We start from the raw sequence: 25,000 nt of genomic DNA, 5'->3' as shown, positions 1-25,000 counted from the left end.
TTGTATAGAAGATGATTTAAAATCCCCTTCTAGATTTAGCCAGGAGTTTTCATGTGCTCCAAATGACCTTATATCTAATAAAACCCAGCAGACAGAATCTCTAATCAATTCCCCAACAGCATCAGTTCATATTTTAGCCCAATCCATTACTCCTGTGAAAATGTGGCTCAATCATTATCAGTTTATAGCTCTTTTAAGGATGAAGGACTACCTTGGAAGGCTCGCCGAAGATTTGACTAGGGATTCCCGAGGTGAATCCAAAAACAAGTCATCAGATCCGCCATCGGTTTGTGTCTCAATCCTGATGGAGGCCATTGAACTTTCTTTGCTGCTTCCACCCGCAACGTGCGAGCCAGAACAACAAGCTGATTCTCCAGGAGAAACGGACACTAACAGCCTGACCGAATCTGATTTCTCACCATCCCACCGTGCTGATCCTGGGAATGAGGATCCAGAAGATGAGGAGCAGGAGGGATCGGTAGAGGAGGCCTGTGAAGCCGTGGAGGAAGCCGTAGATCAAACTCCACACGATGATGATGAGGATGGAAGTGTTGCTCCTACAACTCCTCCGGTTTCCCCTGGGAACTCTGCGTTATTGTCCCGGCACAGCTCTACTTTCAGCATTGAGGGGGATTTTTCCAGTGCACTGAACGCCACTACAGGGGTCACCAAAGACGCCCTCAGCGCCTCCCTGGATTTAACCAAAGGAGCATTGTCCATCACTAAAGATGCCTTCAGCATGCTGAGCCGAGGGTCTGGCATGAACAAACTCTTCACGCCTCAAAACAAGTAAGAGCATCTGCTTTCTTGAAGGACGTCTTGAGGTTGAGACAAGATTGTGATTATCTAATGTGATACTCAGATGTTACTCAAATCTACATTTGAAGACGAACTTCAGTGGTGTATAATCGAGGATAATCCACATAGCAGTGAAACTCAAGGCAGTACATCATATATACAGTACACTACAGGGTAGAACAGTACAGTACATGGACCCAGAACTGAACCCTGAGGAACTCCCTATTGAAAAATACTGTATTAGACACGATTTTCCAACTGGGAAACATTGGATTAGTAAGACTAAAATCAATACACCGGCCTGAAAAGATGACCAATAATACAGTCTATCCTGCAGAAGTGAATGGTCTATGGCAGGGGTGACCATACTCGGTCCTGGAGGGCTGGTGTTCTGCAGATTTTAGCTCCAACTTGCCTCAACACACCTTCAAGGATGTTTCTGAAAAGCCTAGTAAGAGCTTGATTAGCTAGCCCAGGTGTGTCTGATTAGGGTTAAAACTAAACTTTGCAGGACACCGGCCCTCCAGGACCGAGTTTGGACATGCCTGGTCTATGGTGTCTAAAAGGTCCAACAAGCACTAGATCCTGCAAACAGCAGTGTTAAAGGGATAATTCACCCAATAATTAATATTTCCTCTCTATTAACTCACTAAAGTTCTAACATTTCATGCATTCTCTTCATCTGTTGAGCACAAAATAAGATACTCAGAAGAATGTTGGACAAACACAGCCATTGAGATACAATAGAAGTCAATGGCTGCTTTTACCAACATTCTGCAGAGTATCTTTGTCAGTCGTTTGGAAGATGTGGCCCTGCACATTAGCAACCATCTCTCTCTCATTAGCAAAAGTTGTTTGTCTCGATTTTTGAATATGCCACTATGCTGATGCACAGCCGTCTGTTGCTCCGCCCTCTTCTGAATCTCATTTGCATTTAAAGCGACAGTCACCAAAACTCTACAATTAGGATCAAAGCCTGTAAGGGTCAGTTTCAGAGAGCTGGGGAACATCATCTGTGTGCTGTTCTCAGCTCAAACACACACACACACTCTCTAGACACCTTTGCATCGCAGGTGCATTTTACATCGTTAAAAGGGGCAGAATAAGTCTCCTTTAAAAAAAATATGTTGGTAATCGTTGGCTCCATCTGACAAACTAGCGCTGTATAATTTGTGGTTAGGCTTGAAGCAAGGCATTGTTTGTGTCTCTGCATGTCTGCTGGCTCACGTGCAGCACATACACACACAGTCCATCATTGAGAGGAGCTGACACTGCTTCTGGCTACTCTACTCAATGTCTGTGTTTTGCGCATTCCTCAATGGTATGCTGCAAGCATGTAGTCTTACAGGAATCATTCATGCACACATAAACATGCACGCTGCTTTTATTTGTCTCACTCTTTAAATACTTTTATAATACCACTTTCTTTCTTTTTTTAGTTAAAGTGGAGTTTGCATGTTCTCCCCGTGTTGGTGTGGGTTTCCTCCGGGTGCTCCGGTTTCCCCCACAGTCCAAACACATGCACTATAGGGGAACTGATCAACTACACTGGCCGTACTGTATGAGTGTGTGTGTGTGTGTGTGTGTTTCCCTGTGCTGGGTTGCGGCTTGAAGGGCATCCACTGTGTAAAACATATGCTGGAATAGTTGGCGGTTCATGCAGCTGTGTCGACCACTGATGAATAAGCGACTAAGCTGAAGGAAAGTGAATGAATGAATGATTTCTGCACTTCCATTGAACTAAAACCCTTTGACCCTGCTGACATACAGGTCAGAAATGACCCCGGGCAGCATTTAAACTACAGAAAACACCCTAAACAAAGTGATTTCATCTTAAACCAGCTTGGTGACTTTTTCTAAAATGACCCCAGCATAAGGAAAAAATAATCATCGTTTATTTTCATTTTTTCATGAAAGCTGAACTCATTTAAGGGGACAACAGATTTTGACCCACCAGCTAAACGTCAAAACTACTGACACACACACACACACACACACACACAAATGAAACCTCTGTCATCATATACTCAGCCTTTACTTGCTTCAATCATTTATAAGCGTCTTTTTCCTGTTGAACACTAAAGAAGATATTTTGAAGAATGCTGTAACCATTGACTTCAATAGTCTTTGTTTTTCCTGCTATGCAAGTCAATAGTTACCGGATCATAGCATTTTTCAAAGTATCTTCTTTTGTGTTCAACAGATAAAAGCAGGGGTCACCAATCTCGGTGTCCTGGAGGGCTGGTGTCCCTGCAGGGTTTAGCTCCAACTTGCCTCAAAACACCTGCCTGGGTGGTCTAAGTTTACCCAGTAAGAGCTTGATTGGCTTGTTCAGGTGTGTTTGATTAGGGTTGGAGGTAAATCTGCATGACACCAGCCCTCCAGGAACAAGTTTGGTGACCCCTGGATTAAAGAAACTCATGAAGGTTTATACCACTTGAGGGAGAGTAAATAGTGTAGATTGTAATTTTTGGGTAATTGATCTCTTTAATTACACATAACTACACATAATTTACATTATTACAATTAATAATTGATTTGGGTTTTTCAGGGATCAGAGTTTGCGTTCAGAGGAGTCCAGTCCCTCCATCATGGGCAGTCTGCGGCTTCAGACCATGAAACACTCGCCTTCCCAGAATTCCTGCGACAGTGCCATTTTAGAGGGCAGTTTGGCGGACGACGGTGTATCTGTTGACAGTGACATGAGTGAAAACTTCGTCATCCTCATGGATTCTGGTATTTGTATTTTAAATATAAATATATATAATGTTATTAAAGGGCACCTATTATATAGAAATCCCAGTGTCAGCAGTGTGTGTGTGTGTGTGTGTGTGTATATATCTCCAGCAGCGGTCTCTAATGCTGATCATGAGTTAATTGTGTTTGTTCTTGATGCAGAAACACTTTGATTGACATTCTCCCTTTGTACGTGTCATCAGAGGGGGAAAGCCCCGCCCACTAGTGCCCATCTCTCCATCTCATTAGCATAAACAGCAGGCCTGAGTGAGAAGCAGCCGTCTGTCCATTAGCCATTAGAGTGTTTGAGCTGCTGAAGATCATGTCAGCATAGACTAAGAGGATTATAGATGTGGAGTCACATAGACTGACAGAAGCATCAACACACACTCACTGCATTTTAGGTGCTCTTTAAGTCATGCATATGTTATTGTTGTCATTCAGAGTCTGGTGTGGAGTCTCTGCGTCCCAATGGTACAGGTGTGGGTTCAGGCAGGTGTGTTAGTCCTGCTGCGGGAACTGAAGGATCATCAGCAGAACTCAGCAGCTCTCTGTCCCAGAGCACTGAAGACATCGCACAAGATATGGTGAGTTTCACACTAGGATCTTCTGGAGAAAGTCTTACATGTTTTATTTGGGCTAGAATAAAAGCAGTGTTTAATAGTGTTAAAGTCATGTTAAGCTCAATATTATTCACCCCTTCAGCAATATTAGTGTTGGATTGTCTCCAGAACAAACCACTGTTATACAATGACTTGCCTAATTACCCTAACTTTACCCTAATTACCCTAGTGAAGCCTTTACATGTCACTGTAAGCTGAACACTAGTGTCTTGAAGAATATCTAGTCTAATATTATTTACTGTCATCATGATGAAGAGGAAACACATCAGCTATTAGAGATGAGTTATTAACACTGTTATGATTAGAGATGTGTTGAAGAAATCTTAAACAGAAATTGGGGGAAAATATACAGCAGGGCTAATAATTCAGACTTCAGCTGTATGATTGTAGTGACTAAAATCAAACTCTTGAACTGTTCAGGCTTCTGTGCTGAGTGTGTGTCTGAGCCGGATGTGTTGTCTGATGGAGATGCGTGGAGAAAATGCGGTTCTGGCGCTGGAATCACAGGATATTCTGCCCAAACAACATGGAAACCATAAGATCTCAGACCTGCTGGCGGGACTGACACTGACACAAGGTTTGGATGTTTAATATGCTCATTACTGAAAATGTATTGTAAATCTGCAAACCTAAATGCATGCTATTAAACCATGAATGATGTGCGTGCCCATGGTGCTAATGGTATCCTTTCCCTCTCTGAGTATGAAGTGCATCTAAAACTACTAAAGTCATGTCTCACAGGATATAATCTGCTCCTAAAGCTGTGTGTTAAACTGTCTAAGTGACTAAAATATATAATTAACTTGTCTTTAATACTATGGTAACTCTCTGTCCACATGTTAACCTCTTCATCTCTCAGTTCTTTATTAATGAGCTTTATTGGCATGACTTGTCAAGTATTGCAGATTACATAAAGAGTGAATAAAATAATACAGTGCTCAGCAAAAATGAAAATCAGTACTTTTTATTTAAATTTCTCAGTGAATATAGACAATACACACTCACCGGCCACTTTATTAGGTACACCTGTCCAGCTGCTTGTTAACCAAATGTGTAATCAGCCAATCACATGGCAGCAGCTCACTGCATTTCTGCATGTAGACATGGTCAAGAGGATCTGCTGCAGGTCAAAGCGAGCATCAGAATGGGGAAGAAAGGGGATTTAAGAGACTTTGAACGTGGCATGGTTGTTGCTGCCAGACGGGCTGCTCTGAGTATTTCAGAAACTGCTGATCTACTGGGATTTTCACGCACAACCATCTCTAGGGTTTACAGAGAATGCTCGGCTCACAATTTAACCTCAACAACATGAAAGCATGGATCATCCTGCCTTGTATCAGCGGTTCAGGCTGGTGGTGGTGGTGTAATGGTGTGGGGGAGATTTTCTTTGGCTCCATTAGTACCAATTGAGCATCAACGCCACAGCCTACCTGAGTATTGCTGCTGACCATGTCCATCCCTTTATGAGCACAGTGTCTCCATCTTCTGATGGCTACTTCCAGCAGGATAACGCAGCATGTCATAAAGCTCAATCATCTCAGACTGCTGAACATGACGATGAGTTCACTGTACTCAAATGGCCACCACAGTCAGCAGAGCTCAATCCAATAGAGCAGCTTTGGGATGTGGTGAACGGGAGATTGGCATCATGGGTATTTTAATGATAGATCATGTCTCTGTCTCTCTCTCTCTCAGCTGGTTTGTGGTCCCCCACTGCTGCTGGTTCTCCAGGGCCCAGCTCTGCCTCTTGTTCCCCAGCAGTGCTGTCCCTCAGACTGGAGTCGGGCCCTGCGGCGGGCAGACACTGCGCTCAGTCTGAGAGTCTGGGCTTCATGGAGGTGTGTGTGAGCGGGTGCAGAGCTCAGCTGCTGGCCTCCACATTGAACACGCTGGGGCCCTTCCTGGAGGATGAGTTCAGTGCAGACCCCCAGCCCATCAGAGTCTGCCTGCGGGACACCACTGTCACTCTCAAGGTGAGCGCAACACTCCGTTATGCTTCAAATTGTATGAATATTAAATGAGTAAACAGTGGGCGTGGCTTGTTTATCTACTGCAAGCTGATTGATGTAGTAAAGTAGGCGTGTCATTCAGAAAGATGGGGGAAAGGGTTTGAGGAGAGTTATTACAGACTCCTCCCCCTCACCAATTCTGTTAGTTGACAAAACTAACACTGGAGGGGCGTGGTTAAGTATGATAGCTCCGCCCACTACCTTAACCGATGTGATTCTGCATGATTTGTTGGGCATCTCCATCAGTTTTGATCACACTTCTGACTGAGTGTTCAGCCGACTCTCAGTCCATCATTACATCCCGGCTACTGTGTTCTGTTCTGAATGATGTTGCAGTAGTTATCTTGTGTTTATCATTGTGTTTGTGTCAGGATGATGGTCCTCGTGTGTACCCGACCGCTCCTCAGCCCGTCCCGGTGCTCTTCTCTCTGGATAATGTAGTATTGGAGCGTCTGGATGATGGAGTGCTGCGTTTCAGACGTGAGTGCTTTGGGTTTGAGTTACAGACTGACCAAAAGGGTCCATATGCTCAGCTAGAACACATATTTGACTAGAATGTGAAAGTTTAATAAGATTATTATAATGAAAACAGGTATAACCCGGACCCATTTGAATGCATTTGTCAAATATTAAATTGTGGAATCATATTTAACTTTAAATATACACGTTTTTTAATTAATTTAATTGATTTATTTCTATTTCTGTATTTGTGTATCATCTCTGTTTCACTCTTATGAATGCAGCAGCTCAGAGCCAATCAGGAGCTGAGAAAGAAAATGCCGACCAATCCTGCTTTGGAGACAGAGAGAAGAACAAGGTATGATATGATTTATCCATGCGCATGTTTAATCCTGATATTAACGTACTCATCACAGTGGTTTTATATTCACACTTACACCTTAATGTAACCCCAGAGAAGTAGTGTTGTTAAACTCTAAACAGGTCAATCAGCCAATGACTATCAGACTACAACACTGCTGACAGTCAATGACATAAAGCTCTTGAAGTCATGCGATTTCACACACAATACTCAACAATATCGTCTCATAACTCATAACAGCACCACACTAATATTATTATTCATTTATATTCAACTGTTTTACTGAATGTCAAAGTCTGAACGTGTAAACCAGCTTTCCCTCAATCTCTCGACTGATTTATTTTCAGTGTATTGTCAGAGGGTCAGGAAGAACTGTTCATTAGGGCTGCACAACACACAGTTTCAGCATCAAATCTAGCTGTGAATCAGTGGTCGAGATCGTGATTTTCCCAGTGCTACGATTTCACTCAAGAACATGAGAAGACTCTTGCATGCCGACAGCGCCATTTGATATTTTAGTTACACATCTGAAGCCTAGACCTCCTTAATTATTCATGAATGAAGGTGTATTAAATGCACCTGCTGTTAAATCTCCTCTGAGGGTTTGTTCACACCTGACCTGTTTGATTTAATGGAATTGAACACAAGTTTCAAAGCATTTCTGTTTCTCTGTTTCAGTCTCTGGAGGCCAGACTCGCTGACGTTCAGTCGGCTCTGGATAAAGCTGTGTGTGAGCGTGAGCGTCTGCTTCAGGAAGTCAGAAAACACAACCCGTCCTTCACCTTATGATGAGGAGCAAAGGGAAAAACGCAGACGTCAGTCTCACTGCGGCACAGGAGGAAAATAATCTTGTAAATAAGAACAAGACACATATGCGTTTGCTGACTAGAAAGTTCTCATCCATCCCTTCCCGCACCTTAAAGCAGTGTTTCCCAACCCTGTTCCCGAAGGCACATTAACAGTAAACATTTTCAACCTCCAAAACTCCACAAAGAACCACCAACTGACCCAGCCGAGGCGTGAATCAGAGACCTTCTTGCTGTGAGGCGACAGCACTACCTACTGCGCCACTGCATTGCCTCACACATGTTTAATCTCTCCCTAATCAAACACACCTGAATCAGCTCATCAGGACATCAGAGGAGACCAAAACCTGAAGATAATGGCTGCGTCCCAAATGGCACACTATACACTCATGCACTATGTACTTATGCACTTACACACTCAACAGTACAGTACATGTATGTAGTGGCGTCCCAAATGGCACACTAATGTTTTTTTACTAAGCGGAAATTCAAACCGTTTCCCTGATGATGTTTGACGGTCGCCAAATCAGTGAAATAAACAACAGAATTATCAAATAATACCTGCTGTGAGTATAACCGCATTCACCATCAGGAGGCGCTATAATCACTCTCGTAGGAGAATTTTGCTCTCAACATCCAAAATAAATAAAGTTATCCAACATGTGCGCCCGATAGCTCCGCCTCTTCCGCTACGTGAGCAAACCTGCGGTGGTTGAGTGCGTGACGTGTCCATCACTACACACTTCACTTTAGCGGCTGAATGAGTGCATCATCCGGGTAATTAAAGTGCACTTATTATTATTAGAGTTTTCAGTGTGAACACACTACTTACACTATTCATACTACAAAATGGCGTAGAATAGTGCACAAGTATGCGATTTGGGACGCAGCTAATGGCTCAGATAAGGCAGACATCCACAATAGGTGTTGGTGTGCCTCCAGGAACAAGGCTGGGAAACACTGCCTTAAAGGAGCACTAGGAGCACTTTTTAGGGAAATAGGCTCATTTTACAAATCACCTTATTAATTTTAATGATGTTTTTTGAGAGAGATGCTAATGGTCTAATCCGATTCAATTATTTATGCTAAGCTAAAAGTGCTTCAACTAGATTCATTGATTGGCTGAATGAATTAAATATGGTCAAATTTTGTCTGCGCCAGTAGGCTAGTGGTATTGTGCACCAACATATAGCACTGACGTGCTCTCTGCTCGAGGTCTATCCCGATCCTTCCCCTCTCTCTGCTCCCAATGCTTTCCTGTCTGAAATCTCTACTGTCCTATCATGATAAAGGTGAAAGGTAAATAATAATGTTAATAATGAAAATAATAGATCATATAAATTATGGATGCATAATTGTGTCAATTAGCTTATGCATGAAAAAAACAATCATTAAACGACATCGCAAATGGAGAAAAATGAAAATATGAATGACAAAATACAGAATGGACATGGATATATATTATACAGTGTAGAGAAACCTCTGAAATAATAATCAGAGGATACTATAGGTCAAAATACACTAAATATCCCTCAAAGCATTGACTTTATTACACCTTTTAGTCATTAATTAAATGTCATTTGTTTTGTAATTAATACAATTATCATTATCATATTACGATTGAACTGTAGGAGAGCTGTAAAATGAGCCGTGTTCCTGCAGTGTTCCTTTAATGATCCTCCTCAGTCTTCCTGTATAGTAGACTTTCATTGTGACAGGTCTGATCTGAGGTCAGAAATAAAACACACACACACACACACACACACACTCTCTCTCTATCTCTCTTTCACTGCCCGCTTTTGGTCGGTGAGCTTCTTGCACATTACTCTTTATTGTTCTCAAGACTCTGTGAAGCTGTCAGATGTCGTAGACGTGTGCGAGTGTTGTCCTCGTAGTGCTGCTAGACGCACGGGCTGTGTTCTAAAGCCCAGTGAGCTGACTGTATAGACACTGAAGGTGCTCCACTGATAACTCTGCTGTTGGAGACGCTGCTCACTGTGATGAGCCACTCCACAGTGTGTCCAGCTGGAATATATCAGGATGGAGAAACGCAGATTCAGCAGGGTTATTAGTGCTGAGAGTGTGAGCTGAACACTTCATATCACTGCTGTGGCTGGTAAACCCCTGATCTGAAGGGTAAAGCAGTGCTGGCGGAGGGCAAGAGCAGAGGACAGGCTTCAGGAGAGAGCTGTGGATGTAGTGACTGCACCATAGTCAAGACATGTCTGCAGATCAAGACATCACAATGTTCCTGCATTTGTGCGAGTGTGTGTATACGTGAGTGTGTATGTATGCGTGTGTTTGTGTGTGTGCGTATGCATGTTTATGTGTGAGCATGAGTGTGTACGTGTGTTAGCGTGCATGCATGTGTGTGTGTGTGTGTGTTCCTGAATTGCTGTTGCTGCACTGTCTCAGTGGTGAAGATCAGCCGTCCTCTGAGGTTTACTGTGGTACTATAGTCTGGTAACTATAACCCACCGGTGGTTAAACTCTGCTTGTGTACAGATGTCTGAGCATCAGTGCCATATGAGCCGCTGCGCACATTTCTTCAGTATTACTGACCTGTGTGTCGTCTGACGCCTTCAGACAGCTCCAGATGTGTTGTGTTGTCCTCAGAGTTCTTTGATTGACAGTATTCCTGCAGTCTGTTACACTACATCAACTCTGAGACTCGTGTGTAGAGGAAAACTAGTGTGTGTTAGTATTGATTTGCTCTGAGGCGATGTGTTTTAATGTTTTTTACTAAGCAATGTTGGAGAGAAGGATTTTTAGAGTTGTTTTAGTTTGTTTTTTTGGAAAATAACACATATCAGAAGTTTAATTTTATTGATTGTGCTTTATAAATTGAAAACTAGTCACAAGTGAGCATCCCGGATGTCCATTTCCACAATGCAGTAAAACAAATCACACTTTGGTAAATCATCGATGAGTTAATAAAAGTCATACGTAACAGGTGAGACGAGATGATCACGTTGAGTTAACGTCTCTGTTTACTTGTCATTTTGTTAAAATTGTTAAAAGCTGACTTTATTTTAGTTCATAACTTTGATTTTTGTTGTAACATCAGTCAATACATCTTTCAGGTCATCTTAAAAAAACTTGAGCTTCTCTTTTAATTTAGGCTTTTTTAGTTATAATTGTCATCGCTTCATTCATGGCTATGACTATAATGTAATAATCTTAGTTAATGTAATTAACTTTGGCCAGTTTTTAATTGTGTTATCATAATTTTTTCATTGTGATTTTGTTTTTATGGCTTGTGTGTGTCTCAGTTTTTGATTCACCAAAGCATGATGGTTTTCCTCAGTGTCAGAAATGGACATTTATTTTATTTTATAATTTTTTTTATTTATTTGTACTAAATTTAGTTTTTTATTCTATTTTATTTTTTATTTTATATAATTTTTTTAACATTCATTTTTGTCAAAAGGAAAAACAAGATTATTCCGCCTCCCCCACTGTCAGATTATTCTGCATGTTTTAATGAGAAACTCTCTTTATTTTGAATCATTATTTTTGAAAGCAAGACAGTATTTTATTCCCGTCTACAAATGCTTCTTGATGTATGAGTGTGTAGATGAGAACAGCGCTGTTTGCGGTGCACATCTGGACCGATCTATCAGCAAGCATCCAAATGGGACAAAGTGATTGCTTTAAATGTAGAGGTGCTTTAATTTTGAAGGTGTTTAAGACCTGGAGCGTGTCTGTGCTTCAGCTGTCAGTCAAATGTGTAGCGTTCAGATACACTAACCTCTCTCTGTTGGTGTATTTAGACTCTTGTGTCTTCCAGACTCCTGTGGGTTACAGTCGTATGAAGACATTCTCAGTAGATGTTAGTGTAGAAATAATAATACAAAAACAACTTCATTCAGTGCATGGAAGAAAACGACCTCTGTGTGTTATGCATGAGTTTACTTGAATTCTCTCACAAGTGCATCATCATCATCATCATCATCATCATCATCATTAATGTGGAAGCTTTATTTGAGGACTTTAACTGTAGATGAGGGATCAGAGCGAGTGCTGTTTGTTCTGATTTGACTAACTGTGCTGTTTTTAACTGTGTGTTTGGTACTAAATTGACGTGTGTGTGTGTGTGTGCGCTGATGAACTGAATGATTTGTTGGATGATTGTTTAGTTAATATTTCTCAGTAATGCTCACACTAGTTTAATGTTTCAGAACAGATCTGCTCAGATTAGATACCAAAGTCGGTCATTTTAACACCAACTTGAAGATTAACATCAGATTCATCAACTAATGTGAATCTGCAGTAGCTGTGTTTCCATCCAGCAATGATTATTGTGCAAAAACAGCTTAATATAGATGTCTATAAACTTGGAAAACGTGCATAAAAACATGTGCACAACTAGTAGGATAAAAGGTTGTATTTGATAAAAATAAAAATGCACATAAACTGTAGGGGTGGAAGGGGGGATTCTTCAAAACCAAGATGGCTGTGATATGGAGCTCAGGGTATTTGTAGTGACTTAGGGATCGTCTGATTGGTCAATCATGAACAGGATAATGAGGGACCGGCTGTGGTCAATCATAAGCACGAGATCCTCTGAAATTAGCTTATAAATAAACTTATAACGTAAAATGTGCTTCATGTAGATGCCAAGATGTCTATAAATTTGGAAAACATTCTTATAAAACATATGCGCATAATTACCAGGATAAAAGGTTTTATTTGATGAGAATAAATGCAGATAAACTCTGAGCTTCATCAGTATGCGTGATGTGGTTTAGTTTTTAACCGCTAACATTTATTCACGGATATTTTAAGCAATATTGCAGTTTTGCGCATAATTTGCATCTATTTGCATGTTAGGATGGAAACACAGCTGTTAAAACGAGTTTCTAGAGAACATCTGAGATGAAGAAAATCTGATTAGTCGCCCAGATCAATTCAATTCAGTTCACTTTTATTTGTACAGCGCTTTTACAATGTAGATGGTGTCAAAGCAGCTTCACGTAAAAGGTCATAGTAAATTAGAGCAGATCAATGTTTAGGGCAGCAGAAAGTGTGGAAATGTAGGATTGCAGGACGTTTTCTGTAAGTCTGAGTTGGGGTTTTCCCTCATGGTGTTGCTTCTCTGAGGTTTATTTTGACCTGTGATCGCTTCATTACAGTGTTTTAGTCTTCTCTCATGCTTTATCTCACCACCTGGAACAAAACATTCAAACAAAGCTGATATTTTGTTGGTTCTGTGAACCATAACTGTGTGGAAAAATGTCAAGATCAATGATTATTATCAATAAAATGTTTCTTAAAGGTTAAAAATGCATTTCTTTTATCAAACAACTGTTGCATGTTTTGATAAAACCAAGTGTTCTGGGTTCCCATGAGTCTTGAAAGTGCTTCAAGTTTCACACATGTGAATTCAAGGCATGGGAAAAGCTTAAAAACAAACAGAGGTGCTTGAGTTTAACGTTTATGATGTTATTTCAACATTTGTGCTGTTCTGCTTTCAGAAAATGAACCAAAAACAAACGAGAAATTCTTCATTTATAAACCTTACACTTACATCTTGCACAAGAACTCCCCCCACAGTCCAAACACATGTGCTATAGGGGAACTGATCAACTACACTGGCCGTAGTGTATGAGTGTGTGTGTGAATGAGTGTGTATGGGTGTTTCCCAGTACTGGATTGCATCAGGAAGGGCATCCGCTGTGTAAAACATATGCTGGATCAGTTGACAGTTCATTCCGCTGTGGTGACCCCTGATAAATAAGGGACTAAGCTGAAGGAAAATGAACGAATGTACCCTGATCATTGCTATTTTAATGTAAATATTAAGTGTGAGTGAAATATTAGGTACAGTGAGGTCTTCCATGGCGCTGCATATGCTGGCAGTGTGAAGCGCGGAGGTGCTTGATTTAAAATAAATGCTTTAAAAAGTCCCAGAATCTGTTGTTCATGAAACCGCTGGAACTCTGAGTGTTCATATACAAACGGAGTGTGTTCTGTGTGTACCTAGCTCCTAACAACACACCGCACAAGATTTCAGCATCAAACCATTGGTGACACACACACACACACACAACACTACTGAAACACTAACATTCACCATAATAGAGTATGCAGCAACATCTGGCTCATGGTGACTTGAGAAGTCATGGTGAATCAGAAGCTGCCGAGGCTTTTATCTCAGTGTGTTGATGTGCTCTCAGTTGAGACTGAATATTGAGTAGACGGGGCTTTTATTGCATATCACTCTCTGTGTTCAGCACAAGTCTATTCTTGGTTTAAATTTGGAGACCGGCACTCAGAGATCATCCTCAGAGATTCAGTTGTGGTCTGTAGTTATTTTTAATGTACTCCAGTGCCATAAAGGTGTCAGAAAGTTTATCGCGGTGCTGTAAAATCTGCTGCAGCTGACGCGAGTGCTGTGTGGATGATCTAATGTAAACACACTGATCCTGTGAAGATCATGTAAAGGCTGAGGGCTGATCTTTTGCATGTTGTTGTTTACTATTAAAAACGGCTATTTGTATCTTCTGTAGGTTATGGATAAAATATGGTCATCCTAATAGTTCAGTAACATTTATTTCAGTTTTTTAAATCACCAAGCGACTCCCACCACTGTATTACACCACTGCTTGTTCTGAGTCGCGTGACATCATGTAGGGTGGGACACGCCGCACTCCACCCGACATCTGATTCCTTTTCTTTGCCTGATGTCTTTATGTTTGCTGCCTTTTAGTCTGACTGTGCTTCACCCAGTCCTAATAATCCTCATCCTAATAAGAGTGAAGAACTGCAGGGTTTAGTACAAACATTTAATTTCACATTCTTTCATCAAAACATGAGGAGATAACATTAGATGTGCTTTCCAAAACACACACGGCATCAAAACTAAACCAACATTAGGCAACAAAGTATCTCATAATAATAATAATAATAAAACAAATACTCTTTTCTACATGGTTACTGTTTACAGCGGAGAGATGTCCAGTCCTGTTTCTCCGTGATGCTGTTCAGTGGAAGAGGATGTGTTTGTGTTTGGAGCTGGGAATCTGCTCTCGGCTCTTCAGTCTCCGCACGGCTTCCCTCATGTGTTTGGGCTGCAGAGGTGGAGTGTCCCCCCACTTCTCACACACATCCAGAGCTGAAGACAAGCAAGAGAAATGCATCACGGAGACGATCAGCAGAGCGTTATGGAGCTCTTCACAACACTGTAATGATGCGTTTAACGCACATCAGCGTCTTAAATACGTGAACGTTTTAAATATTAAGAATATTTGTAAAGGTGTGCACATTTATATGTGTTTCTCTATGTGTTATATCATCTGCGCATCAGTAACTGAACTCCCGCGTGTGTGTGTGAGGTGTGTGTAATGCAGGACAGGTAATCTGACAGTATTCTCTCCTCTGGCTGCCGTTATCAGTCTCACACTGTCTGAAAGTCTTGATGGTTAGTTTGAACTGACCACATTATATCTTACCGCACATTTACTGAACACAGATTGAGGTGAAGAGTTTGAGCTTTAGCTTTTGGACTAGAAACAAGACAAATAAGAGTGTCTGCAGGGCAGCGTCTCACTAACCTTCTTCAACAATCTCTCCAGCAAACACTTTGGCGATTCCGGACATGGCGATGACCACGTTTTGAGAGACCGATGATCCGGTGATGGACTGAATCAGCTGGAGGACAGAAAGAAATCTGTTTAACTTCAAGACAAAGAAGATGCATCGATAATCACACGCTCATGCACTATTCTGTGCTATTTTGAGGTATAATGGTGTATATAGTGCATTCAACTCACGTCTTGTACAAACAAACGAGTCAAAATGAAGTTAAAACAAGCAAAACAGTCTGCAAATCAAAGGAGTGAGCGAAATAATCTTGTTTTGCCTTTTGACACAAGATTACTCTGCTTGTTTTAATGAAAAACTCACTTCATTTTGACTCATTATTTCTGAAAATGTTTGATTCTTGTCTAGAAAACGCTTCTCGATTGAAGAATTGATTCGTTCTAACCAGTAATATTGAGCACATTTTAGCGTACAGTATAGTTACCAAACACAGACTGTGCAGTTACGCATAACTAAAGAGTCTTAGCTGGTGCTAACTCGCTTTTCAATGCAAGATAATTCAGAACGGTGGGAGTGATCTGTTTATTTGCTCCATCACAGGCTACAACTGTTCTTTCATCATCATCCACACAAAGATTTAATCAACATTAGTGTGGGCAGTTAATGATATAAAAACAGCCTGAATCATTAAAAATGATGATCTGTTTCAGTGAAATGATGCTACATGACACGCCTGTGCCTAAACTAATGCATCACTCACACTCAATATGAAAGAATTGATGGACTTCCAGCAGGGGGCGCCTGTAGACCAGCAGGAATAACATTCAGTTTCTTTTCAGCTTAGTCTCTTTATTAATCCGGGGTCGCCACAGTGGAATGAACCGACAACTTATCCAGCATATGTTTTACGCAGCGGATGCCCTTCCAGCTGCAACCCATATCTGGGAAACACTCTTACACACTCATTCACATTACATACAATTTAGCCCACCCAATTCCCCTATAGCGCGTGTGTTTGGACTGTGGGGGAAACCGGAGCACCTGAAGAAAACCCACACGAATGCCGGGAGAACATGCAAACTCCACACAGAAGCCCCAACTGAACCAGCCGAGACTCAAACCAGAGACCTTCTTGCAGGAATAACAATGCTGCCATTTTCTTTTCAGCTTTGTCCCTTTATTAATCAGGGCTCGCCACAGCGGAATGAACCGCCAACTTTTTCAGCATATGTATTCAGCAACCCATCACTGGGAAACATCCATACACACTCATTCACACACACACACACGCATACACTACAATCAGTTCCCCTATAGCGCATGTGTTTGGACTGGAGCACCTGGAGGAAACCCACGCCAACACGGGGAGAACATGCAAACTCCACACAGAAACACCAACTGACCCAGCTAAGACTCAAACCAGTGACCTTCTTACTGTGAGGCGATTATGCTACCCACTGCAACACCATGTTGCCCAATATTCACAAATTAAACTTAGGCAGACAGCCACACACTGAATAATCCAAACAGACACAATATTTACCAGCTGTAAAAGACTTTAATACTTTCTCTAAACAGATTGATCAACTCTGAATTCTTTTTAAGACCTGTTTTTAATTTAAAGACTCACTCTTTTAATAGCTGCCTTAGGGAACGCCGAGCGCCTGTACATCTCATAGCGGTTCAGCTGCTCTTCAGAGAACGATGATACTAAAACTCTGAAACACAAACACGTCTATTAGTGTTATTATCAGTTTACAGCTACACACACACACACACAACACACACACACACACACACACACACACACACACACAGCTCACTGCATCTTCTGGATTTCGTCTTCATCCACTTTGTGGCGTTTCTCCTTCTTCTTGTCGTGCGGCTCCACTTTCAGCTTTTTGGCAGGAGGAGGATGCAGAGATGAAGATCCCTCCTCCTCTTCATCACCAGCATCTTCAGCAGGCCTCTGAGGAACACAGTGATGCATGGTTGATTTATTTGCATGAGAATGAAACTGAATTCATTGAGGATGCAGAATGAAGAGGCAGAGACCTGACTGAGCGTCTTGCCCTCCTCTTTTACAGCAGTCTGTCCCGCAGCAGGGTCAGAGCTCTTACTGCTGCCCTCCGGACCCTCACTGGACCCCTCGCCCGGTTTGGGTCTGTCCACCGATGTGCCCGCTTCAGGTTTCACACGGGCCGGGTCTGCCATGATTTCAGCTGATGGATCAGGGAAAGGGAATGTGGAAATAATGGACACTGCTGTAGTGTGTTTATCTGCAACACATGAGCGGGAGTCCCTGATCCAATTACAACTGAGCACTGCAATAACACTGTTCTAACTCAGAGTGTCTGTTTCTAGTCCAAATATCTAAAATATCTCAAGAAGCCTTGCTTGTGTTTCATGATTGCAATATATATATATATATATATATATATATATATATTTTTTTTTTTTTGTAAGAATTACTCTGGATGAATACTATTGAATGTAAAAAAAAATTACAAAGATTACAAAAAGCAATTATGTAGAACAAATTGTCATATTACAAAAAAAGAGAGCAACCATTCATTACAATTTTTAAAAAATGTTTATATATATATATATATATATATATATATATATATATATATACATATATAATTTTAATGCACATGTATTTAATTAATTATTCTAATCAAATGATTATTTATTTGATTTTAATATTTAATTATATAATATACAATCTTTGAAAAGAGAGAGCAATTTGTTGTTGGTTTACAAAATTAAGAAAAAGATTTAAGGAACATTTAAGGGGAAAAAATGTGTAAACAGGCAACCATTGACTTATAATAGGAAAAACAAACCCTACAGAAGTCAGCGGTTACCGGCTTCTAGCATTCTTCAAAACATCTTCTTTTGTGTTCAACAGAAGAAAGAAACTCATAAAGGTTTAAAACAAGTAAAGCAAGAGTAAATGATGACAGAATTGTAATTTTAGGGTGAACTGTTGCTTACAATGTCAATACTGTCATTACTGTTTATAATTTAGTCTGTGTCTTCTATAAAACATATAGAGGTGAAGTTGGTTGTATATTCTGATATTCAGACATTCTCCTCAATATAATGTCAGAAAAGTATTGTAAATAGGGAAATGATATTAGCAGCAAATGACTATCAAAGTACAGCATTGTTCACAGTCAATTAGACAGTGTTAATTTTGTTTACAAGTCATACTTGCATGCTAATTCAGATCCAATATTCAGAGTAACATGCTAAACAATATAGAGACTGCTAAATGCACCAGTGTGCGGATATAAAACCTACTTTACCTCTAAATATCCATTAAGTCCCCATATATCATTGTTATTGATCGTAAACAACGCGATTAAACAGGGCTCTATCTAATGTGCATTAGCTGTATTAACGTTACACTCGGTCATCTTCAATGTAATGATAGTTTACTTTAGGTGAAAACGGTAACTTAACGATCATCGTAACTTACGATGCTATGTGTATTTGGGGCCGGATTTAACACTTGTTAGACAAAATAAAACCGTGAATTCATAAAAAAAATCAAAACATACCTAAGACCGACAACCGCGTTGAAAATAATGTTTAAAAACACAAAAATCCAACGAGTGTTCTCTGACGAGCGCCTCAGACCGACAAAGTAAACACGAGCATATCCGGTTAAACTACAAAATAAGAGTCCGCACAAGCGTGCACAGCCACGTCAAACACTTGGTGGCGCACAATACTATACATTAAAGCAGCGGTTCTCAGATTTCTTTCATCAAGGACCACCTCAGAAAAAATGTCTCTTCAAGAACCACCATAAGGAGCAGTACTGAAATGCAGAAGTGTAGTAGGCCCAATGAAGCAGCTCTGCACAGTTCAAAAACAAGGCAGATTAATTCCTATTAATACGAATATTTATTATTGTCAGCCACTTTAAACATTATAAATAGTTGAAACATAAACACTGTGCTTACAGTTACAAACAAACAAACAAACAAACAAACAAACAGGGACTAATAACTGATTTAATCCATCAAAATTCACTCAAGCTTTTAGTTTAATTGCAGAAACCCTTTAATTATTCATAATTATATATTTATTTGATAGATATTCACAAATGATTAAATCACATTAAATTATTTAAATGTACCCCTTGCATATAGTTAAAATTTTATGCTTATATTTTAAATAATAATAATAATAATAGGCTAATTAATGATGTTATTTCAAATTATCCCATTTCAACTAAACGATATGTACCTAAAATGTCCATAAGGAGTATTTGTTTACTTTTGTATTTTATTAACTTGAGTAAATGTATTTTTTTTATTTTTCACTGATTTGTTTGTTTGAATATATTGCCCATTTATTTATTTATTTTAATCAAATATTAATTACTTATTTGTTTCATTTTAATATTAAATATAATTTAATATATACAATGCAAATAATAGATATTTGCACTGATTATTTTAGCATGGTCAGATTAATTGAGTCAAATTGTTTCTTTTATTTTAAAATTGATTAAAATGATTTTGACTACTTGAAACCTAATTTTCAAGGCACTATTAATAACAATAATAATACGCATAATTCATACGAACTGTGGCCTCACAGCAAAAAGGTTGCTGGTTTGAGTCTCGGCTGGGTCAGTTGGTGTTTCTGTGTGGAGTTTGCATGTTCTCCCCGTGTTGGCGTGGGTTTCCTCCGGGTGCTCCGGTTTCCCCCACAGTCCAAACACATGCGCTATAGGGGAACTGATATAATGTATACAATATTGTGTAAACAGTAATTATACCCAGTGTTATTTTTATTAAAAAATGTGTGTGAATGAGTGTGTATGGATAATTTCCAGTGATGGGTTGCAGCTGTAAAGGCATCCGTTGTGTAAAACATATGCTGGAATCATTGGTGGTTCATTCCGCTGTGGCGACCCCTGATGAATAAAGTGACTAAGGCAAAGGAACATAAAAGAATGAATGAATAATAAATAAATCAGTAAATGGACATTACGTTCAAACAGACGAATCAGTTTAAAATTAACAATAAAATATAGATGAAACAAAAGTAAATAAAACACTAAAATAAACATAATTACAGTATTATTATCTTGAGTAGAAAAAGATATGCAATAATATTAAAAAGTGCACATCTCTGCTCTTCATTATAGTGATTCACTTTAAAGAAACTCCTGAAAAAGGCTGTAATTATTCCACAAATCCCGGAAAACAGTCACAGATTCTTCTTGTGCTAATATCAGGATACTCCACATAAAGCTTGAAGAGATATATGGCTCAGAATTAGTGATATTATTTATTAAATTGTTTATTAATTGTCTTTATTAATGTCCACCCCTACACCAACCCTCACAGTAATGTAAAACAATAATTATACCGAGCATTACACCTATTATTTATTAAATTACCCATTCAATTGTATTTTATTAACATCTACCATTACCCCAACCCTCCAAAATAATGTAAAACAGTAAATATACCGAGTATTATTCATTTAATTATTAAATTATCCATTTAGTTGTATTTCATTAACATCCCCCCCTCACAGTGATGTAGAAATATTGATGATTGTTGTACGGTGCTGTATTGATGTGAGAATCCGCAGCTGTATCCCTTCTGGACTTTACACATAATCGATTTCAATCCCCTAAATGCGTCATTAGTGTAATTAAATGATTGTGCATAATAATTATAATTCTCGCGCGACGTCACCAAGGAGCGCGCCCGTCAGGAAGTGACGTGTCGAGCGGAGCCAGAGGAAGTTTGTGCGGGCGCTGGGAGAGAAAGTTTCCCCGGAGCTGAGGCGCTTGGAGCGGGAAGAATCCAGACGGAGCCGCCGCTGCTGCACCGGAGCTCACCAGCGGATAAAACGCGTCGAGCCGCGGGTGGATGTGGTTTGGGGCTGCGGTGGATCCGTGTGTCCGTGTGATCGTCTGCCTCTCCGCCGAGGGATGGGGAAGGAGCAGGAGCTGCTGGAGGCGGCGCGCACTGGGAATCTGGCCGCCGTTGAGAAGCTCCTGTCCGGGAAGCGGCAGTCGGCCGGGTCGGGCTCCGCCGGTGGAGCGGGATCCTCCGGGAATGTCGGTACTGGCGGACACAGCTCTTCCCACACGCTCTCCAGTCTGCTCAGGTAAGAGAAAACCCGTGCTGGAGACCCACACGCTTCACTCTACAGCGGTGTTTCACGAAATTAGCGAGGATTTTATGTGTGGACGCAGATTATGGAGTGCAAACTGTGCCAAAAATGGACATTTCGCACGATACGACATCACGGAAAGGTTTAAAACGCGGTGTTTATCTGCAGCAGGGATTGCTGTCACAAAAGGCTGCTTATTATGAAGAATAATTCACAATAATAACTGTAGGGGGTGTATATTGTGGTGTATGTTGGTTTTAGATTAGCCAGTCCGGAGTATTTAATGAAATAAAATGTGTGGATGCAAATTATGGAGTGTGAATTGTGCCAGAAATGGACATGTCGCAGGACACAACAACATCACGGAAGGGTACACAGAATGTTTATCCTCTCCAAAATGCTCAAGATATTCTGGACAAAGGCTCAATGAGCGCCTCTGCCATGATATAACGGTGAATAAAACAGTTGTCATGCCAACTTTCTATTATAAACAGAAGCTCACAGCGGTTGCCCCGCCTCCGAGCTCTTCTAATTGGTCCACTGCTATGGAACTGACAGTAATGAGCTGTGCTGTGTGTGAATGTTTAAGATCACGAGCATGCTGCTTTAAAAGACACAAGCGTAATGGTCACGGGTTTGTATTGAGCTTATATGTGTTTCAAAGTCACGTTGATCAGCTGGTTTGTCTATAAGCTGACACACGTGCGATCCGCTGATGAATGGCGGCTCTAAAACGCTCTAGTGTCCCTGCATCTGTGGTTAACAGCGGTGAGTTTAGTGAACTGATGACCTTCACAGCCAATCACAGTCAGTTCTGTTGAGCACGTGAACACAATGGCAAATCAGCGCTGGTTGAGAATGCACGATTAAATGTTAGCAGGAAATGGAGGTTTTAAAAATGTCAGTACCGACTGGAATCGAATTCCAGTGTGTTGACAGCCCTAGTTCCAACTCTAATGATATTTTTTATTAAATTTAGATTTTTATGGGGATTTAACATGCGCATCAACACCGGCTGATTTACACACAGCTAGTGTGACTGACATTTTCATCCAGGATGTTTGAATTTCTTATGATGAAATAAAAATGTTAGTGTGGAGAACAGAATTCATGGTTGATAAACGTGTGTAAATGCATGCAGTTTTGTTAAAAAAGCAAAGGGAAGTGTGTTTTTCTTGATGTAAACATGATGATGTTCCTCTTTATATCATGATCGTGTGAGTAACTGCGCCATCATCTCTGCTGTTGCAAAGCAAAACACAGCAGTGTCGTAATACTGACACACTGTACATTCCTGCTGGATGTGATTTACACGGACATTTAAATGTGTAAAGTGTGTGTGTGTGTGTGAATGTAGATTTTTCTCAGTGTGTGATTGTTGAGCTGATCACATCTGCGTGCACTTGAGTCGCCAGAATGACTGCTGATTTATTTTGCATATCATATAAGTGCAGTGAATAAGAGATTTCTCCGTGAATGAGCTGTCCTGTGCGCTGAGCGTGTGTTTTCATGTCTGATCTTTGAAGATTTAGACAGACGTTTGGGTTGTGTGTGCTGAGAGTTGGAGGTCTGGCTTGATATGTAGAAGTGTTTTCAGTTTAGTAGGTGTAGTGTCTGTGTTTCAAGCTTTGTGCTCAGTCGGATTTGTTTTTAGAAAGATTTGTTTACTTTAAATTGAAATTAAAGGGTCTTTTGTCACATATAAAGGCATACATGTGTAGTTAAATGCTTATAAATTGCTTGTGACCTTATATATGCAGTGCTCATGTATTTCCACAGAAAATGGTTAGATGTTAATTTAGCTAATATTGATGTTTACTGTACTTTTGATCAATTTGATATAGACTTGGTGAGAGACTTAACATATCTGATTTATTCTTAAAGCACATTCAGTGCACATTCATTTTGGCATGTCCTCCTCGTATTTTGTCTATTTATTTCTTCTTTTAAAAAAAATAAAAATGCACATAATCAGAAAATGAATTTAATAAACAGACAATATTCAGCGCTCAGCATAATTGAGTACAGCCCATTTTGAAAATGAATGTTTCTCCATTTCTCAGTGAATATAGGCAGTGTATTCTAGTGCATTTAAACAGAACAGATTTATTTAACAGATATATTTATTACAATAAGATTTTAGTCACCAGACATATTTAGAAATTGAAAGATAATATGATTGATTAAATTCAAGCTGAACATTGCAAAATAAACTTAATTTTTCCCAATTTTTTTTATGTTTCTCTTGATTTTTCCTCTTTTTAAAATTTGGTAAAAATATGAATTCAAAAGAGATTTGTGAGGGGGGACTTACAGCCAGAAGGTCTCTGGTTTGAGTCTCGGCTGGGTCAGTGTGTGTTTCTGTGTGGAGTTTGCATGTTCTCCCCGTGTTGGCGTGGGTTTCCTCCGGGTGCTCCGGTTTCCCCCACAGTCCAAACACATGCGCTATAGGGGAACTGATCAACTACACTGGCTGTAGTGTATGAGTGTGTGTGTGTGAATGAGTGTGTTTGGGTGTTTCACAGTAATGGATTGCAGCTAGAAGGGTATCCACTGTGTAAAACATATGCTGGAATAGTTGGCGGTTCATTCCGCTCTGGCGACCTCTGAAATAGAGACTAAGCAGAAGGAAAATGAATGAATTTCTTCTGTCTTATATTATTCATTTATTTATTTACTCATTGTTATTGTTATTTTATTATATTTATTATAACTACTTTTTTATTATCTTTTAGAAGATAAGCTTGGCATACAGTGTACAATATTAATTTGCATTGGAAAGTGTTTATACCTTGGGCTTATTATCCATGCCATTTAAAAACAAAACAAACTATGAAGTCCAGATATCAGGCCATTCATTCATCATGCACAGCTTTTGCTCAGGCAGATGTCTTTGTGTCCGGTGTGTGTGTGTGTGTGTGTGTGTGTGTGTGTGTGTGTGTGTGTGTGTGTGTGTGTGTCAGAAGAGGAAAATAAATGGATGATCGGCTGGAAACGCTGCCAACAGGAGGAGGAGAGGAAGAAAAGAGCGCTCTGTCTGTCCTCGTCCAGAGATCTTTAAGAGCATCAATCTGTATTTACTCAGCAGAGTCGGAGTTATTGGCAGGTGTTAAGGGGAGTGCTGTGTTTGCATGCAGCTCTTCAGTGCTGTCTCTAATGAGAATGTCAATAGTCTTTTGTGCTGTGAGTGTGACTTACTCTGCTTGAGTGTACCGTTCACGTCACAATTATTCACCTTACTGTGATTTTGTTCCCCAGATGCTGTTTCTCAGATTGAGGAGTTGTTCACAGTGTTTCCTCTAATGTTTGTTCTTCTGGAGAAAGTCTGATTAGTTTTATTTGGGCAGGAATAAAAGCAGTGTTTAATAGTGTTAAAGTCATGTTAAGCTCAATATTATTCACCCCTTCAGCAATATTAGTGTTGGATTGTCTCCAGAACAAACCACTGTTATACAATGACTTGCCTAATTACCCTAACTTTACCCTAATTACCCTAGTGAAGCCTTT

At 40.1% G+C, this 25,000-nt stretch overlaps 3 protein-coding genes across 17 annotated transcripts in view; 2 read left to right on the top strand and 1 right to left on the bottom strand.

Annotated features, from left to right (window-relative positions):
- The window catches only part of bltp3a (bridge-like lipid transfer protein family member 3A), a 33,230-nt gene extending 25,192 nt beyond the window's left edge, over positions 1–8,038 (top strand). Inside the window, exons 14-21 of the mRNA XM_087306294.1 lie at positions 1–789; positions 3,350–3,534; positions 3,979–4,121; positions 4,578–4,734; positions 5,853–6,130; positions 6,538–6,646; positions 6,910–6,983; positions 7,665–8,038. The exon at positions 1–789 is cut by the window's left edge and continues 437 nt beyond it. Coding sequence (XP_087162420.1) covers positions 1–789; positions 3,350–3,534; positions 3,979–4,121; positions 4,578–4,734; positions 5,853–6,130; positions 6,538–6,646; positions 6,910–6,983; positions 7,665–7,775 — 1,846 coding nt within the window. The 3' untranslated portion in view covers positions 7,776–8,038. The remainder of the gene's footprint in view (positions 790–3,349; positions 3,535–3,978; positions 4,122–4,577; positions 4,735–5,852; positions 6,131–6,537; positions 6,647–6,909; positions 6,984–7,664) is intronic.
- Positions 8,039–14,566: 6,528 nt separating this feature from the next.
- On the bottom strand, positions 14,567–19,000 carry taf11 (TAF11 RNA polymerase II, TATA box binding protein (TBP)-associated factor). Of its 3 annotated transcripts, none has more exons than XM_087305508.1 (6): positions 18,652–19,000; positions 17,393–17,616; positions 17,161–17,306; positions 16,968–17,055; positions 15,349–15,445; positions 14,567–14,909 (listed from the first exon to the last, which is right to left on the bottom strand). In XM_087305508.1, the coding sequence occupies exons 2-6, from the start codon at positions 17,549–17,551 to the stop codon at positions 14,779–14,781; spliced, it is 621 nt and encodes a 206-aa protein (XP_087161634.1). In that variant the 5' UTR covers positions 17,552–17,616; positions 18,652–19,000; the 3' UTR covers positions 14,567–14,778.
- Positions 19,001–21,111: 2,111 nt separating this feature from the next.
- Positions 21,112–25,000, top strand: part of anks1aa (ankyrin repeat and sterile alpha motif domain containing 1Aa) — a 133,527-nt gene continuing 129,638 nt past the window's right edge. For all 13 annotated transcript variants that reach the window (XM_087306307.1, XM_087306306.1, XM_087306302.1 and 10 more), the window contains exon 1: positions 21,112–21,487. In XM_087306307.1, the coding sequence (XP_087162433.1) occupies positions 21,309–21,487 (179 nt within the window). In that variant the 5' untranslated portion in view covers positions 21,112–21,308. The remainder of the gene's footprint in view (positions 21,488–25,000) is intronic.

The sequence above is a fragment of the Danio rerio genome, chromosome 23 (genome assembly GCF_052040795.2).
Source record: "Danio rerio strain M-AB ecotype USA chromosome 23, GRCz13ab, whole genome shotgun sequence".
Taxonomy (NCBI): Eukaryota; Metazoa; Chordata; class Actinopteri; order Cypriniformes; family Danionidae; genus Danio; species Danio rerio.
The sequence above is the reverse complement of the archived record's forward strand: the minus strand, read 5'-3'. Positions and strand labels throughout refer to the sequence as shown.

Bases quoted from the DNA above. Each gene is read 5' to 3' on its own strand.
- taf11 (XM_087305508.1), bottom strand. From the start codon at position 17,551: ATGGCAGACCCGGCCCGTGTGAAACCTGAAGCGGGCACATCGGTGGAC. The intron at 17,056-17,160 runs GTGAGCTGTGTG...TTTGTGTTTCAG, and splicing joins GACGAAATCCAGAAGATGCA to AGTTTTAGTATCATCGTTCT. The intron at 15,446-16,967 runs GTGAGTCTTTAA...TCTGTCCTCCAG, and splicing joins CTAAGGCAGCTATTAAAAGA to CTGATTCAGTCCATCACCGG.